This window comes from Diabrotica virgifera, chromosome 3, assembly GCF_917563875.1.
Source record: "Diabrotica virgifera virgifera chromosome 3, PGI_DIABVI_V3a".
Taxonomy (NCBI): Eukaryota; Metazoa; Arthropoda; class Insecta; order Coleoptera; family Chrysomelidae; genus Diabrotica; species Diabrotica virgifera.
In genome coordinates this window covers 246956093-246971065 of record NC_065445.1, presented here as the reverse complement: position 1 = coordinate 246971065, position 14973 = coordinate 246956093, and the positions used below count along the sequence as shown (strand labels likewise).

General features: G+C 32.7%; 1 protein-coding gene across 2 annotated transcripts in view; it reads left to right on the top strand.

The window, feature by feature from the left end:
- LOC114341351 (low-density lipoprotein receptor class A domain-containing protein 3-like) overlaps positions 1–14973 on the top strand; it is a 76128-nt gene that overhangs the window by 28609 nt on the left and 32546 nt on the right. For both annotated transcript variants that reach the window (XM_028292138.2, XM_028292137.2), the window contains exon 4: positions 9176–9298. In XM_028292138.2, coding sequence (XP_028147939.1) covers positions 9176–9298 — 123 coding nt within the window. The remainder of the gene's footprint in view (positions 1–9175; positions 9299–14973) is intronic.

Genomic DNA, 14973 nt, shown 5'->3' with positions numbered 1-14973 from the left:
TAAAATTTATTTTTTCTGTTAAGTGAAAACACTCCTCCTCAATTTTTGGATATGTTGTTTATTAATAAGCATACTTTCTTAAAAAAAATTAAAATCCAAAATAAAAAGTGTATTCTCCGTTTTTGAGGTGATTAACTACGACATATGTCTCGTCTATAAGAATCACACACGTACAAACTTTAAAAATTATTTTTTTTCTTAAGTGAAAACACTCCTCCTCAATTTTTGGATATGTTGTTTATTAATAAGCATACTTTCTTAAAAAAAATTAAAATCCAAAATAAAAAGTGTATTCTCCGTTTTTGCGGTGATTAACTAAGACATGTTTCCTCCATAAGAATCGCACACATACAATCTTTAAAATTTATTTTTTCTGTTAAGTGAAAACACTCCTCCTCAATTTTTGGATATGTTGTTTATTAATAAGCATACTTTCTTAAAAAAAATTAAAATCCAAAATAAAAAGTGTATTCTCCGTTTTTGAGGTGATTAACTACGACATGTCTCGTCCATAAGAATCACAAACGTACAATCTTTAAAAATTATTTTTTTTCTTAAGTGAAAACACTCCTCCTCAATTTTTGGATATGTTGTTTATTAATAAGCATACTTTCTTAAAAAAAATTAAAATTCAAAATAAAAAGTGTATTTATCCGTTTTTGAGGTGATTAACTACGACATGTGTCTCGTCTATAAGAATCACACACGTACAATCTTTAAAAATTATTTTTTTTATTAAGTGAAAACACTCCTCCTCAATTTTTGGATATGTTGTTTATTAATAAGCATGCTTTATGAAAAAAAATTAAAATCCAAAATAAAAAGTGTATTTCTCCGTTTTTGAGGTGATTAACTACGACATGTCTCGTCCATAAGAATCACAAACGTACAATCTTTAAAAATTATTTTTTTTCTTAAGTGAAAACACTCCTCCTCAATTTTTGGATATGTTGTTTATTAATAAGCATACTTTCTTAAAAAAAATTAAAATCCAAAATAAAAGGTGTATTCTCCGTTTTTGCGGTGATTAACTAAGACATGTTTCCTCCATAAGAATCGCACACATACAATCTTTAAAATTTATTTTTTCTGTTAAGTGAAAACACTCCTCCTCAATTTTTGGATATGTTGTTTATTAATAAGCATTATTTCATAAAGAAAATTAAAATCCAAAATAAAAAGTGTATTTCTTCGCTTTTTGAGAATATGAACTGCAAAGTGTGGAAAATTGGTTTTAATATAAAATTTTATATTAAGTATAAGTTTTACTATTGCTTTCCTTTAATTTAATAATATACTTGCTTGGTAGTGCTATTGTCCCAGTATTTTTGCGATATTTTGAAAAAAAAATCTATGGATGGAATCTATGGATAACTTCACATCGGTCATTATAGATAGCAGTGCGTGAAGAGTTTAAAGTGTGCTTGAAGTAACAATGTATTTTAAATGGGATTTACTTTTTCGCACACTTTCAATGGGTTTTTTGGCACACTTTCATATAATTAAATATCCTTTCGTTTCGCGTTGTCATGGTGATGACAATATGAGCAATGACTTACAACAAAATTTTTGACAGTTTTGTGGTTTGAAAGTAGTTAGGATTTTTAAATGTCAAAGTTTTAAAAACTGTAGAATAGAAATGAATTCCAGTGACGAAGAGTTACGGTTTTTGTTATTTGTTTATCGTAGATAAAATATTGTATGAAACTGTGCGTGAAGTACTTTTTGCGAACTTACGCGATGTATAGCACTCGCTCCGTTGTCGCTCGTGCTCTAAAAATCGCGTGCGTTCGCAAAAAGCATACTTCACAAACTGTTTCATAAATAACTATTTTTTTTGTTTTTTAAAAAAACTTGTAGGATTAAAAGTAAGTGAGTTACGCTCAAAATATTGTTGGCCCCTTTTGTTTTTTGGTAAAAAAATCGCTAAAGTCACCCCCTAATTAGCATCACAAATAAATTTTATCATTACCACCTCACAAGTTACTTTACGTATGTATTATTTATATGATCTGTAAGTTTCATCGGTTCAAAGTGCTTATTTTTGAAAAAGCTGTAGTTAAAATCTCTTGAACGAGTAACTAATCACGAGTTTAGGCAAATTTTGAACAGCCATAGGCCATAGCATAACCAATTTTTGTCTAAAAAAGAAAACAAAAAAGAAAAAATATTCAGAAAAGCAAAACGTACATTTTATTACTCTTTAAGATTTTTGCTTTTACTAATAATTTTTAAGTTAATTCCATGAACAATTCCATTTTTTTTTCAAAATTAAAAAAAAATGTTTTATTTTAAACCCAATTTATTTCAAAAATGAGCACTTTGAACCAATGAAACTTATAGATAATATAAATAATACATGAGTAAAGTAACTTGTGAAGCGGTAACGATTAATTTTATTTGGGAAGCTAATTAGGGGGTGATTTTCGCGATTTTTGTACCAAAAAATAAAAGAGACCAACAATATTTTGAGCGTACCTCACTTATTTTTAATGTTAATTTTTTTTTAAACAAAAATAAAACTTTTTTTAAACACTTTAAAAAAGTTATAATGAATTTTCCCCGAAAAGTGCTCTATTTTTTGTTATTTCACATTGAAATATTCGATTTGGAATTTGACGAAGAAGAACCTACTTTTCATTAGCTACAACTCTGCTTCTACTGGCTCTGCAGACCTCACGCGTACACCATTTTTTTTCAATTTTTTATAAGCTATATTTTCACTAAGAATATTTTTTTCGCTAGAATACTTACTATCTGCGAAAAACCGTCCAAATACATGTTTTTTTTTTGTTAAAAATGAACATATTCACTCGCAAATAACTCGAAAAGTATTGACTTAGGGAAAAACTCTATAGAACAAAAGTTGCTTAGAATTAGTCATTTTATCCAATTCCAGGCCTATTTTGAACGTATATTTTTTCACTCCCGAGAAAATATTTTTCAACCCGTATTTCCCAATTTTTGTAAAATGGAGGGAATGTAGAATTGTAAACTTTTTCTTATATAATAATAGACAAATTTCAATTCAACTACCTATTCCCAAATTTTCATCCTTCCTTCATTTTTTTGAAGGTTTTCGTAAAATTTTGTGTTCCCTGATCGGGCTAATATTATGTAGCAACGATATTGCCTGTGTATTCATGCTTAATTTCATTAACACTCTGAACGATGATGTGATTCCACGAAATTTCTTTACAAATTACGACTGGCCACAAAATTACAAAATGTGGAACGAGAAAATATAACAGCGGAAGAATTATACCAGCAACTTAAAGAATAAATTCATGAGGCTGCAAGTGAAGCTTTGGGGTATAAAGACAAACACGAAACAAAAAATCAAGAATGGTGGTCGGAGAGTATGCAAACGTTAGTAAACAAGAAGAAAACTGCTTACCAGAAATGGACAACAAGAAAGGAGGAAGATCACAAGAGATATACAGCATTAAATCGAGATGTAAAAAGAAAAGTAGTGAAAAGTAAAAATGAGATGTGGGATCGAAAATGTGCAAAAGTGTATAGGTATATGGGTGGAACAAGAGTTGGGCAAGCGTGGAAGGTGATAAAGTCTCACCGGAAGAAAGGAAAAATCTAACATACAGTTAATAGATCTGAAACAGTGGAACACCATTATGAGGTCTTACTAACAGAAGATAGATGTAAATTCCAAGAGATCGAAATGGAAGAATTATCCGAACACACGCAGATAGTTGAGATAACAACCGGAGAGTTAAGCGAGGCCCTCAAAAGATCGAAAAACGGTAAAGCAGCAGGGCCTGGAGACATCCCAATTGAGTTGGTAAAGTACTGACCAAAAATATTACATGAGATGTTAGTTCAATGATTTAATAAATGCTTAAAAGGGTAAAATATCCCTTATGATTGGAATGTTGGATACATCAGCTCAATAAACAAGAAAGGGGATAAACGCATAATATGCTCTAATTATAGGGGAATAACTGTTACCAGCTCAGTAGGGAGGTTGTACGGTCAAATAATAAAAGAAAGAATGATAATATATTCGTGCACATAGTGCACTGATAATATATTCGTTCTGCAGCAGGAAATAGAAAAACGGAAGGCAACGAATCTATCTACCTACCTATTGTTTGTAGATTTAGAGAAGGAATACGATACGGTACCTTTGAAAAAACTGTTTCAAACATTGACGAAAGTAGGTCTCAGTAGAGAGAGAGTATGTGGATGCTATCGCGAATACATATATACAAAAATGCAAGAAGTGTCGTTAAAGAAGGAAACTTTATATCTGAACCATTTTCAATAACAAAGGGGCTAAAACAAGGATGTTGTCTGTCTCCGACCTTATTTAAAATATATATTCAGTCATCGCTAGAGCAGTGGAGGAAACAAGTATCCGGAATGGGAATAGACAGGCGGTGGTAAATGTTTAACAACTTTGTTGTTCGCAGATGATCAGGTAGTCGTAGCGAATGATGAGGAAGACATGGACTACATGTCTTAGAATACTAAAGGAAGAATATGAAAAATGGGACCTCGATATGAATATGGCAAAGACAGAGTATCTTAAAATAGGGGATGATGAAGAAGATCCGGAGTTAGAAATTAGAACCACAGAAACATGTAAAGAATATAAATATCTCGGATCTATAATATCTAAAGAAGGCACTACCAAAAGAGACATCGAAAACAGAACGCAGCAGGGCAAAAAGGCAGTAAACATTCTAAGCTCTCTACTATGGTTTAAAGATATAACACAAAAAACAAAATTGACAATCTATCGTACCTTCTTCTCTCTTCTTCTTCTTAACTCAGGCGAGCCTCGTTAGTCTCTGCCACTTGGTCATAAGACCTTTGTACCAAACCCTGTTCTTCTCATTAAACTTTAATAAGTCCTGTGGCCTCAACGAAGGCCAACAATTTTCTTATTGGTAGTTTTAGTATCTCTTTTGGTTCACACCTCATTTGACCAGTGAAGTCCTGCCTTACATCACCTAGCACACTGCAATGGCATAGTATGTGTATACCAGTCTCTACTTCCATTTCGCACTTTCTGCACCATGGTTCATTCACCTTACCTAGTTTGTATAGGTGATTTCTTAAACGGCAATGTCCAGTCACCATTTCAGTGACCGTTTTGATCTCTCTTTTATTGAGGTTCATCAAACTGTTCGAGAGTTTCTTATCAATTATCTTGATTATGTTTTTAGTCTGGATTTATCCTTGAGTGGTTCTCCATTTATTTTGATGATTCTTTATCAGCCATTTCTGAACCCCGTTTTTCATAGCATTTTTAGTGATGCCACAGAAAGGTTCTGGGCCTTCAAAAGTTTCTCTCGAGCCTTGTTTCGCTAACATATCTGCTCGTTCATTCCCATGCACCCCTTCATGACCCGGCACCCATATTAAAGACACTTTATTGTCTTTTGCCAGGTTATTGAGTAGATATTTGCAGTTTCTCATCAGTTTTGATTTGGTGAGAGGGTTCTTTACAGCCTGAATAGCTGATTGGCTGTCTGTGTAAATGTTGATTCTCTTAGCTTTAGGATCTTCATCTATGATTTTATCAATGCAGGCCACCAAAGCAAAAACTTCAGCCTGGAACACCGTTGTATGTTGACCTAGGCTGTAAGATATATTACAGTTACATGTTTACCCAAAGACTCCTGATCCAGTACCATGGGCAGTTTTAGATCCATCAGTGAACCATATTAAGTCCCCATTAATATTTGGGACTTTTTGTTCTCTTGATGGTATAATTGTGTTAATCTTCTCAGTGAAGATTAATTCTGGTGTCATCATATCTGAGTTCCTCATAAAGATGGATTCCTCAAGTATAGTCCCAGTAATGTTTGTGTGGCTATTCAATACATAATTCGGCCTCCAAGTATTGTTTGCTTTGAGTCTCAGGATGGTCATAAAGGCTACCGACGAAATATATAATTCCAGCGGAGGGAGACCTGTGATAACCTCTAATGAAGCCGTTCCTGTACTATTCAAGGCTCCTGTTATATTTAGAAGCGCTTGTCTTTGTAGGGTGGTGAGAGTGGTCACACAAGATTGCAAAGCCGTCTTTCTCCACCAGAGTACTGACCCATAAGTGACTGTGGTCGTATCACTGATGTGTATAACCAACAGATCACCTTTGGTTTCAATCCCCAGGTTTTACCTACAACCCGTCTGCAGTTCCAGAAGAGTCGCTTAGCCCTATTGGTTATATTGGTAATATGAGTATTCCAATTGAGTTTCGAATCCAGGGTTACCCCTAGATACTTATCCTCATTGGTTCTTTCCAGTACCTCTCCAAATAATTTCAGCTCACTCAGTCCAGTAAGCTTCCTCTTATTTGTAAAGGCTACCAATTTAGTTTTAGAAGGGTTCACGGAGAGATTCTCTTTCAGACACCAGTTCTCTATGTAGTAAAGGGCATATCGCATCTGATACGCAACGCAACAGTGCTGGGAAATTTTCCCCTAGTTACTATTACAATATCATCTGCGAAACCCTGGACCCAGATTCCTTGGGCGCGTAGCCCATGAATCAGATCATCGACAACTACGTTCCATAATGACTTGGACAATATCTAATTTATTTTACACTTTCCAACTTATTTAATTTATTTAATAATTACAAATAGGATTTACCTACTTTAAATACAGTGGAACCTCGATAACTCGGATTAATCGGGACCGCGACCGATCCGGGTTATCGAAAATCCGAGATAGCCGGAGAATATGGTAAAAATTAATAAAATACGGTATACTTACAGATAAACTCCGTTAGAATTGAAATAACATGAAATATATTTATAAATATGCACAGTATTACCTACTCATTAAAATTACTAAAAAAAAACACCAAACCCAAACGTAAGCAAATGGAAGGGAACAATACAAGACACACAATACTAAAGACCATTGTTTATAAAATAATTTTTTAAATAGTCTTTCCTAAACAATGCTGACAGTTTGAAATAAAAAGGAATATATACTACAGACAGGTGGCTGTTGTTTCTCCGGCGTGTGCTATGAGTCATTTTTAATATCGTATAGTTCAAATTACACACATAAGTACACATTATCTCTCAAATATTATATTACATACATTTTTATTGTTGAAAGGTTTGTCTGATAATTAACTATTTTGATTGGAAATAAGCCACAATTAAATTGAAAAATACAAAATATTGAAAATCAAAATATTTATCTGATGAAAATCGGTCCGGGTTAGCCGGACTTCCGGGTTATCGGGGGCCGACTTATCGGGGTTCCACTGTACACATAATACATTTCAAAACCCGATCACAACGTAACAATATTCTCGCATCGAAAATATTAACTGAATACGCCTCTACGCAAAACGTGAATTTATATTGTTTGCCTCAGAATTCTCGATCATTCTTGGGTATTGTCCTTTTCATGAGCATTTTTCAGTGCGTAACAAATGATAGGAAAAAGGGTAAGTCCGTGATAATGAGTGGTCCTTACGGAATAAGTTGTTATTTAACTTATCAAAATGTAAAGTATTAACATTTAACACAAATAAAAACCCTTATCATTATATATATTTTATGCAAAATTCACAGTTAGAAAGAGTGACTTCTCTATGTGACCTCGGCATTTGTTTTCAAAATGATTTGAAATTTAATCAGCACATAAATAATATTGCTAAAAAATCGCACCAGTTACTAGGTTTTTTAAAGAGGACAACATATGCATTTACAAACACTGAAATAATACAATATTTATATTTTTCTCTAGTGCGTAGTAAACTTGAATTTGCTAATGTAATATGGAATCCTACACAGCTAAATTTAAACCGTTCTATAGAAGTAGTCCAAAAGAAATTTTTAAAATATTTGTACTTTAAAAAACATAGAACCAATCCCGAATATGCTTCATATGATCCTATCAGAAAAGAATTTGGTATAATAAAACTTGAGTATAGAAGAAGAGTTTTTGCCATTACGTTTCTTTTTAAAATATTGAATTATTTAATCGATAGCTCCTATCTTATGTCTCAAATAAACCTTTATGTAAAACCACGTAGTATACGCCCTCGTCAACAGACTTTTTTGGTAAATGATGATAGACCGATAACTCGACTATGTCATATACACAATGACTTCTTTTTTTCTGTAAATATATTTGACACAAATCTACCAAAATTTAAGCGTGAAATCAAAGGGATATACACTAATGATTAAATGTTGTCACATTAGTACCTCACTCTTAATATTATCACATACTTATGTTGAATATTTTATTTTAAGTCTGTGTTAACATCTATATATACTTTCAAAAAGAAAACATCAAAAACCAACCAAATATGTAGGTAAATACTTGCTGTCTTGGTGAGCTCCCTATGCACGAATAGGTATACGCAGGTTATTTCTGTTCTTGATATAAATGCACTTTTTTTCTTTTTTTTTATTATTAAACGTTTTTTTTTCTTGTTTTTTTTATATGTATACGTTTACACCTTATAATATTTATAGTATTTAAGTTCTTTACGTTTTTTCAATTTTTTTTGTTATTTGATTTCAATATAATCGTTGTAATAATGTATAGAAACATGTAATTAGGCTTTGCCTGTTTGTTTCTTAAATAAATAAATAATACACATTTATGACATTTATTCTAACATGACATTTTAGTTAAATCTGACAGTTGTCACATTTTATTTTCAATTTGGAATAAAAACAAATCAAATGTGTTTCTTGCATGTATAAAATGGTATTTTCTTTAATTTTTATAGTCTTATAAATTATACAGATTATATTTGTAATATTATTATCTAATTAAAAAAATATTTTTTTATTATGGCGCCATCTACCGACAACTAGAATAACTAGAATAAATATTGTAGATGTCTATCACGGATGTGCCTTTTTTTCTGTCACATACAATTTAATGCGTTAGAAAGAAATCGAAAAACTGTGACGCACTGAAAGATGATCATGAGAAAAAGAATACTGGCGAATCCTCGAGACGGTGATCTCACTCCTTGTGGACGGCTCGGCGGGGTAGTGCCGGACTCAGTTAGAAATGCGTAACAGGTTAAAGCTTAATATTTTGTCGTATAGAGTCTACAACTCAGAGGTTGTACATTTTTAATAAATCACCCTATATACTGCGCTCTAATACGTTTGCGTATGTTGTAAAATTTCATTTGTTATTTGTATGCTTTGTTATAGATAAGATTCCTTGTGAAGATGGTAGATGTATTCCTAGCAGTTGGTGTTGTGATAGACATCTTGATCCAAACTGTACTGTGACTAACAGACCAAAATGTTGTCAAGTTCTTATAGTGCCAGAAAGTAAGTGAAGATATGCTTAACCTTTAACTATCCGCGCATCAAGTTATAACATAACTACACGCGTGGCGTACTTTATACGCCACAAGAAAATACACTTAAAAACAGCGGATTTGATTTTTTTTTTTTTTAAAATATACTTAGTTGTTTGTTATAAACCTTATTCGGCATCAGTGAATACTTGGAATTCCTTCTCAGTAAGCCAATTGGGATTTATAACTGGAATCATGGAATAACTGGATTCCATGATAAATAAAATTACTAATAAAAAATTTTTTGAAATGTGATTTTTTACAGGAAAAAAAGTATTGTTTATAAAGAAAAATATATTTTGTGCCATAATGACTAAAAAACAATTGAAATATGTACTTATATTACTACTTATATTAATATAATCGTGGCGTATATTGTCCACCACCGGAAACAACAAATAATAAACTGTAAATTACGATCTTCCCAGAACGCCGATTATAACGAAACTAAAACCAAATTGTAAAGCACATTCCAGTGATAGGTTAGAGAGATAAACAAGGTCAAAAATTAAATTTTTAAATATATTTGCATTAGAATTCTTATATCTGGCGTACAAAATACGCCAACGCGTGTAGTTAAAGGTTAAGAGCATACAGTAGTGCGTCATCAATATAACTTCGGGAGATAGTATCATACCTTTTTTCGAGAGTTCTGCGAAACTTTGGCAACGGTGGTAATATTTTACATTATCGTCGTATATTAAAATAAATCGTCATCTGGGACTGATGGCCTCACTCTTAAAATGTTTTCTGCTCTACCTGATTGCACTTTAAACCATCTTACTACCTTAATAAACAGGTCATTCGAAACTGGGGTTTTTTCAAGCTGCCTTAAGACAGCGATAATTATTCCTATACACAAAGGAGGCGATAAAGATCTTGCTTCGAATTATCGCCCTATTGCACTCCTGCCCACGTTGTCGAAGATAATTGAAAGTCTGATAAAAAAAAGAATCTTTTCTGTTGAAATACAAATTGCTTACTCCACATCAATTTGGATTCCTGAGTGACAGATGCACGAATGATGCTATGTTCTTCCTTTTCGATCATGTTTACTCCAGTCTAAACAACCATCACTCTACAGCAACAATTTTCTGTGATTTCCTTAAAGCATTCGATTGTGTAAACCATACATCTTGTCTGACAAATTAGCACTATGGATTTAGGGGAAAGGCTCTTAAATGACTTAAATCATACCTTAATAAAAGAAGTCAGTTTTTAAGGGTTGACACGAAGACGTCTTCTTGTATGCCATTAGAATGTGGGGTACCTCAGGGTTCAGTTCTAGGCCCTATATTGTTTCTGATATACATAAATGACATCTCTAGTCTGAACATTAAAGGTAAAATATGTCTCTTTGCAGATGATACTAGTATTACTTGGAGTAACACGGATATTATGGATCTTCGCAATACCATAGCTACAGACCTAGTCACCATTAAATCGTGGTGCGATTCGAATCTCCTGTTATTTAACGTTTCTAAAACCAAAGTCCTACCTTACAACAGTATGATGCAACCTTTAGTACTTAATAACAAGAGTCTAGAGGTAGTTGAATCGGTGAAACTCTTAGGGCTTATTGTGGATAAGTCTCTAAAATGGAACTTGCACATTGATGCCTTACACAAAAAATTAAGTTCTGCTTGTTTTGCGCTAAGATCAGTTGCTACGGAAATGAATTTGTCAACATCTAGGACCGTTTACTATGCCCTTTTTGAGTCTCATCTTCTTCTTTTGAGTCACAAAAGAGAGCTCTTCGTTACTCCCTGAGACTCAATAGCAGAGTTCATTGCCAAGAATTCTTTAAAAAATTTAAAATATTAACTCTTCCTTCTTTGTTTGTTTTTGAATCCGTTTGTTTAATCCGCAAAAATGCATCAGAAGGTCCAGAGAGACCCACTCACAACTATCCCCTTAGAAACGTGGAGCATAATCTTTATCTGCCAACCCCACGCTCTGAGCTGGTTAAGTGCTCTATACTATACAATTTGAGAAAAATGTAATATCACCTGCCATCTAACATCAAATCTATTGCAGCATTTCCCGCTTTTCGCAAGACCTTGAAAGCTTATTTGCTGGAGAGAGCTTTTTATACCGTGAATGACTTTTTTATAAACGATTTGAATTCAGCAAATTGACTTGCAGGATTATTACTTTCGAGTACTTTTATACAGATTTGCAGCGGCATAGAACTTTTGATTTACTTTCCCTTTTCCTCGTTCGCCTTCTTTTTGCTCTGACGTTGTATACATATTGTTTGCAAAATTTTAATTTTTTAATGTGTACTTAATAACTATAAAATTATATTAAGTAGTATAACTCACGCCATTTACTTGGTGTCTGTTTCTGTTTTTGTTTTGTTTGTAGTTTTTTATTATTTTTTGTTTTTTATTGTATTTTTTTTTATTTTATATAAGCTTTGTCCACAAATTGGTAAAAATTTTTGACAATAAAGCATACCTCACTTACTTACTTACTTACTTATCTAAGATCAATATTTTGACATAATACTCATAGGCGTGCTAAATGGAGGTAATAGAAAACAATTGTATTATTAGTAAATAAATATATTTATAAAAATAAACCAAAATGGGTGAAACTTTTATGTTGGTATACACAAAAACATGGGTATTTGCACGAAATAATAATAAAACAATAATAAATAGTCATTTCTTTGTAAAGCGAAACAAGAGCCGCCTTATTTTATTTAGTTCATAGAGCGCCAAAAGCACTCTAACTAGTTTCAACGATTTTTTAAAATAGTTTAAAAAAATGGTAAAAGTTTATTTAAAGTTCTATTGATAATATTTTTAGAATAAAAAATCCTCCTAAAACTTTATATACTCGCATTAGAATTCGAAATATTTTTACGTAAATATACTTACCTATTGGGACCGTGTAAGTTCGGAAAAGCGACACCTATTTCTACGCTCTGAACTTTTATTCGCACTTTTAATTATATTGGCCAATCATATGGTCCTGGTTACTGGATAATTGTCAAGGCCATAGTCCAAAAAAAATAATAAGAAGAAAAAATAAGATTTAGGTTGTGTTATTCAAACTTAAACAATTGTATGTAGTAAATAAAATTAGTTATTAAAATGCAGTATTGCAAGCAAAATACAATTAATTAAATTTACCTTTATATAATAATTGCATATCATATCAATATTATGAAGCAATATATAATTTTTCTTCTTAAATGACAATTGGTATGAAATGTACGTCAATTTGACAATTTCAGTTGACAATATGAATTATTTAAGAAAGTTGCAATATTTCTCCGCTATTCGCGCACGATCGTTTCGCGTATCCCTTCCAGGTACTTGCACACCGCGAATATCGACACACATCATCTCTTCATAGACTTCGAAAGCGCATATGACAACATAAAAGCAATAAAAGAATTTAATATACCAACACAACTAATAGAACTGATAAAAGAATCTCTAAAAGTAGAAAGTAAAATCCGGATACAAAACGAACTAACGTAAACAATAGATGTGAAAAAGGGACTACGCCAGGGAGACGCTCTATCATGCATATTGTTCAACATCGTACTCGAGAAAATAATGAGGGACACAACAGTCAATACTCGAGGAACAATCATTAATAAAATCGTGCAAATACTAGCATTTGCAGATGATGTTGACATAATCGCAAGATCAAGAAGAGAAATGATAGAGGCATTCAATCAAATAGAACGAGCTGCACAAAATAGTGGCCTTAAAATCAACCAGAACAAAACAAAATATATGTAGGTAAGTAAAAACACAGAAATAAGGCAACCACAAAATATAACAATAGGAGAATACAACATTGAGGGGGTAAAAAACTTTACATACTTGGGATCCCTAGTCACGTCTGGTAATAACGTAGCAGAGGAAGTGAAGAGGCGAATATTTATTGCCAGTAAAAGTTACCATGGCTTAATTCGGCAACTAAGATCAGATAACGTCGCAAGGAAAACAAAATGTCAAATATACAAAACCTTAATAAGACCGGTACTCACATACGGCCCAGAAACCTGGACACTCACTAAAAGAGAGGAAACATTGCTAGCCACCTTTGAAAGAAAAATCTTGCGACACATATATATAAGGGCACAAAAGAAAATGGAATTTGGCGAAGAAGGTACAACTTTGAACTATACGAAATATACCAGGATCCGGATATCATAACATTCAGGAAGACCGAAGCTGAGATATTTAGAACAAATAGAAAATGATATAATAACCTTAAAAATAAAAAACTGGAGAAAAAAAGCACGAAACAGATCAGAGTGGAGAAGAATCCTGGAACAGGCCAAGACCCAGAAAGGGCTGTCGAGCCAGTGATGATGATACTTACCTATAAGTAAAACTCACAATTAACAATAATCTATTTTTTCAAACAGTCCAACAACTTAGTTCTATTACACAAAAAGATAATAAATTAATTATAAAATAAATACTACTTCCCTATGGATCAACAACGAATTCTTAAAATAATACACTACTGCAGTGAACATATTACATCGATACAGCTGTGGGAGCACGCAAAATAGAATTCTATTTTAGTGACGTCACGTTGCCTAGCAACCGTCGATTCTCCCATTGTGAAATTCGATTTTGTGATGTCAGCAAAAAAGAAATCTAGTTGGCGTGCTCTCGGCCTAGATAACAGAACAGATAAGAGAATCGTGCTATTACCTACTACACTTAGAAATCTGGCAGGTTTGTCAAGATGACAGTGACTATTTCTCTATGTTGACTAATCAGTTATTTAGTGATAATATGTTCGATTTCTTGTTAGAGATAAAAAATTTTAGTAGTTCCAATATGACACAAAATCTAGGCATGGGATAAAAAAGTTTATTTAAAGAAAGTGTATTTTTTTGTTCTTCTTAATGGCGGTACAGGCTCGTTTTTTTAATATTGTATTTCGTTATAGGGTTATTTCCACATACTAACATACCATTTCCACATACTACATACATACACCAAATTGGGCTCTGTACCGTCATTGCCATTCTTTACTATATTACGAATATGTGTGCCAAATATCTCGACAAAATATTCAAAATTAAAGCCGCAATCTTGGACCGCGTTTTCCGTTTTGATAACGCGCTACTGTAGCCTGTTAATGTGTAGTATATTTGTACTTGTTTATATACAGGGTTTTTGGTTAACGAATAACCAATCGACAAGGTGGACAGCTACCTACAACACATCCTTTGGTACCAACACAAACAGCCAATGGGACCAATCTAGTGAAATAAAACAACGCATAGGAAAAGCGAGATCAGCGTTCATAATAATGAAGTCTCTTTTCAGAAGACACGATTTACTTTTTGGTACCAAAATCTGTATTGTCAGATGCTGTGTGTTTTATACACTATACCCCAGGGTGAAAAAACGTGTTATAATTCAGGAATTTTTGAAACCTATCAGGTGTTGTAAAGGACGATGTCAGAAATAACTTCTACTAAAATGTAACCAAACAATTTAGGATTTTTATTTATGACGTTGTTCATTTGTTAAATTTGCAATTTTTAAAGATTTTTCATTTTGCTGCTTAGGATATTCATTTTAGAGAAAAACTTTTAAATAGAAAGTTAGTAAATGAAAAATCCGACAATTTTAGCTATGGCAAGTTTATTTTCGT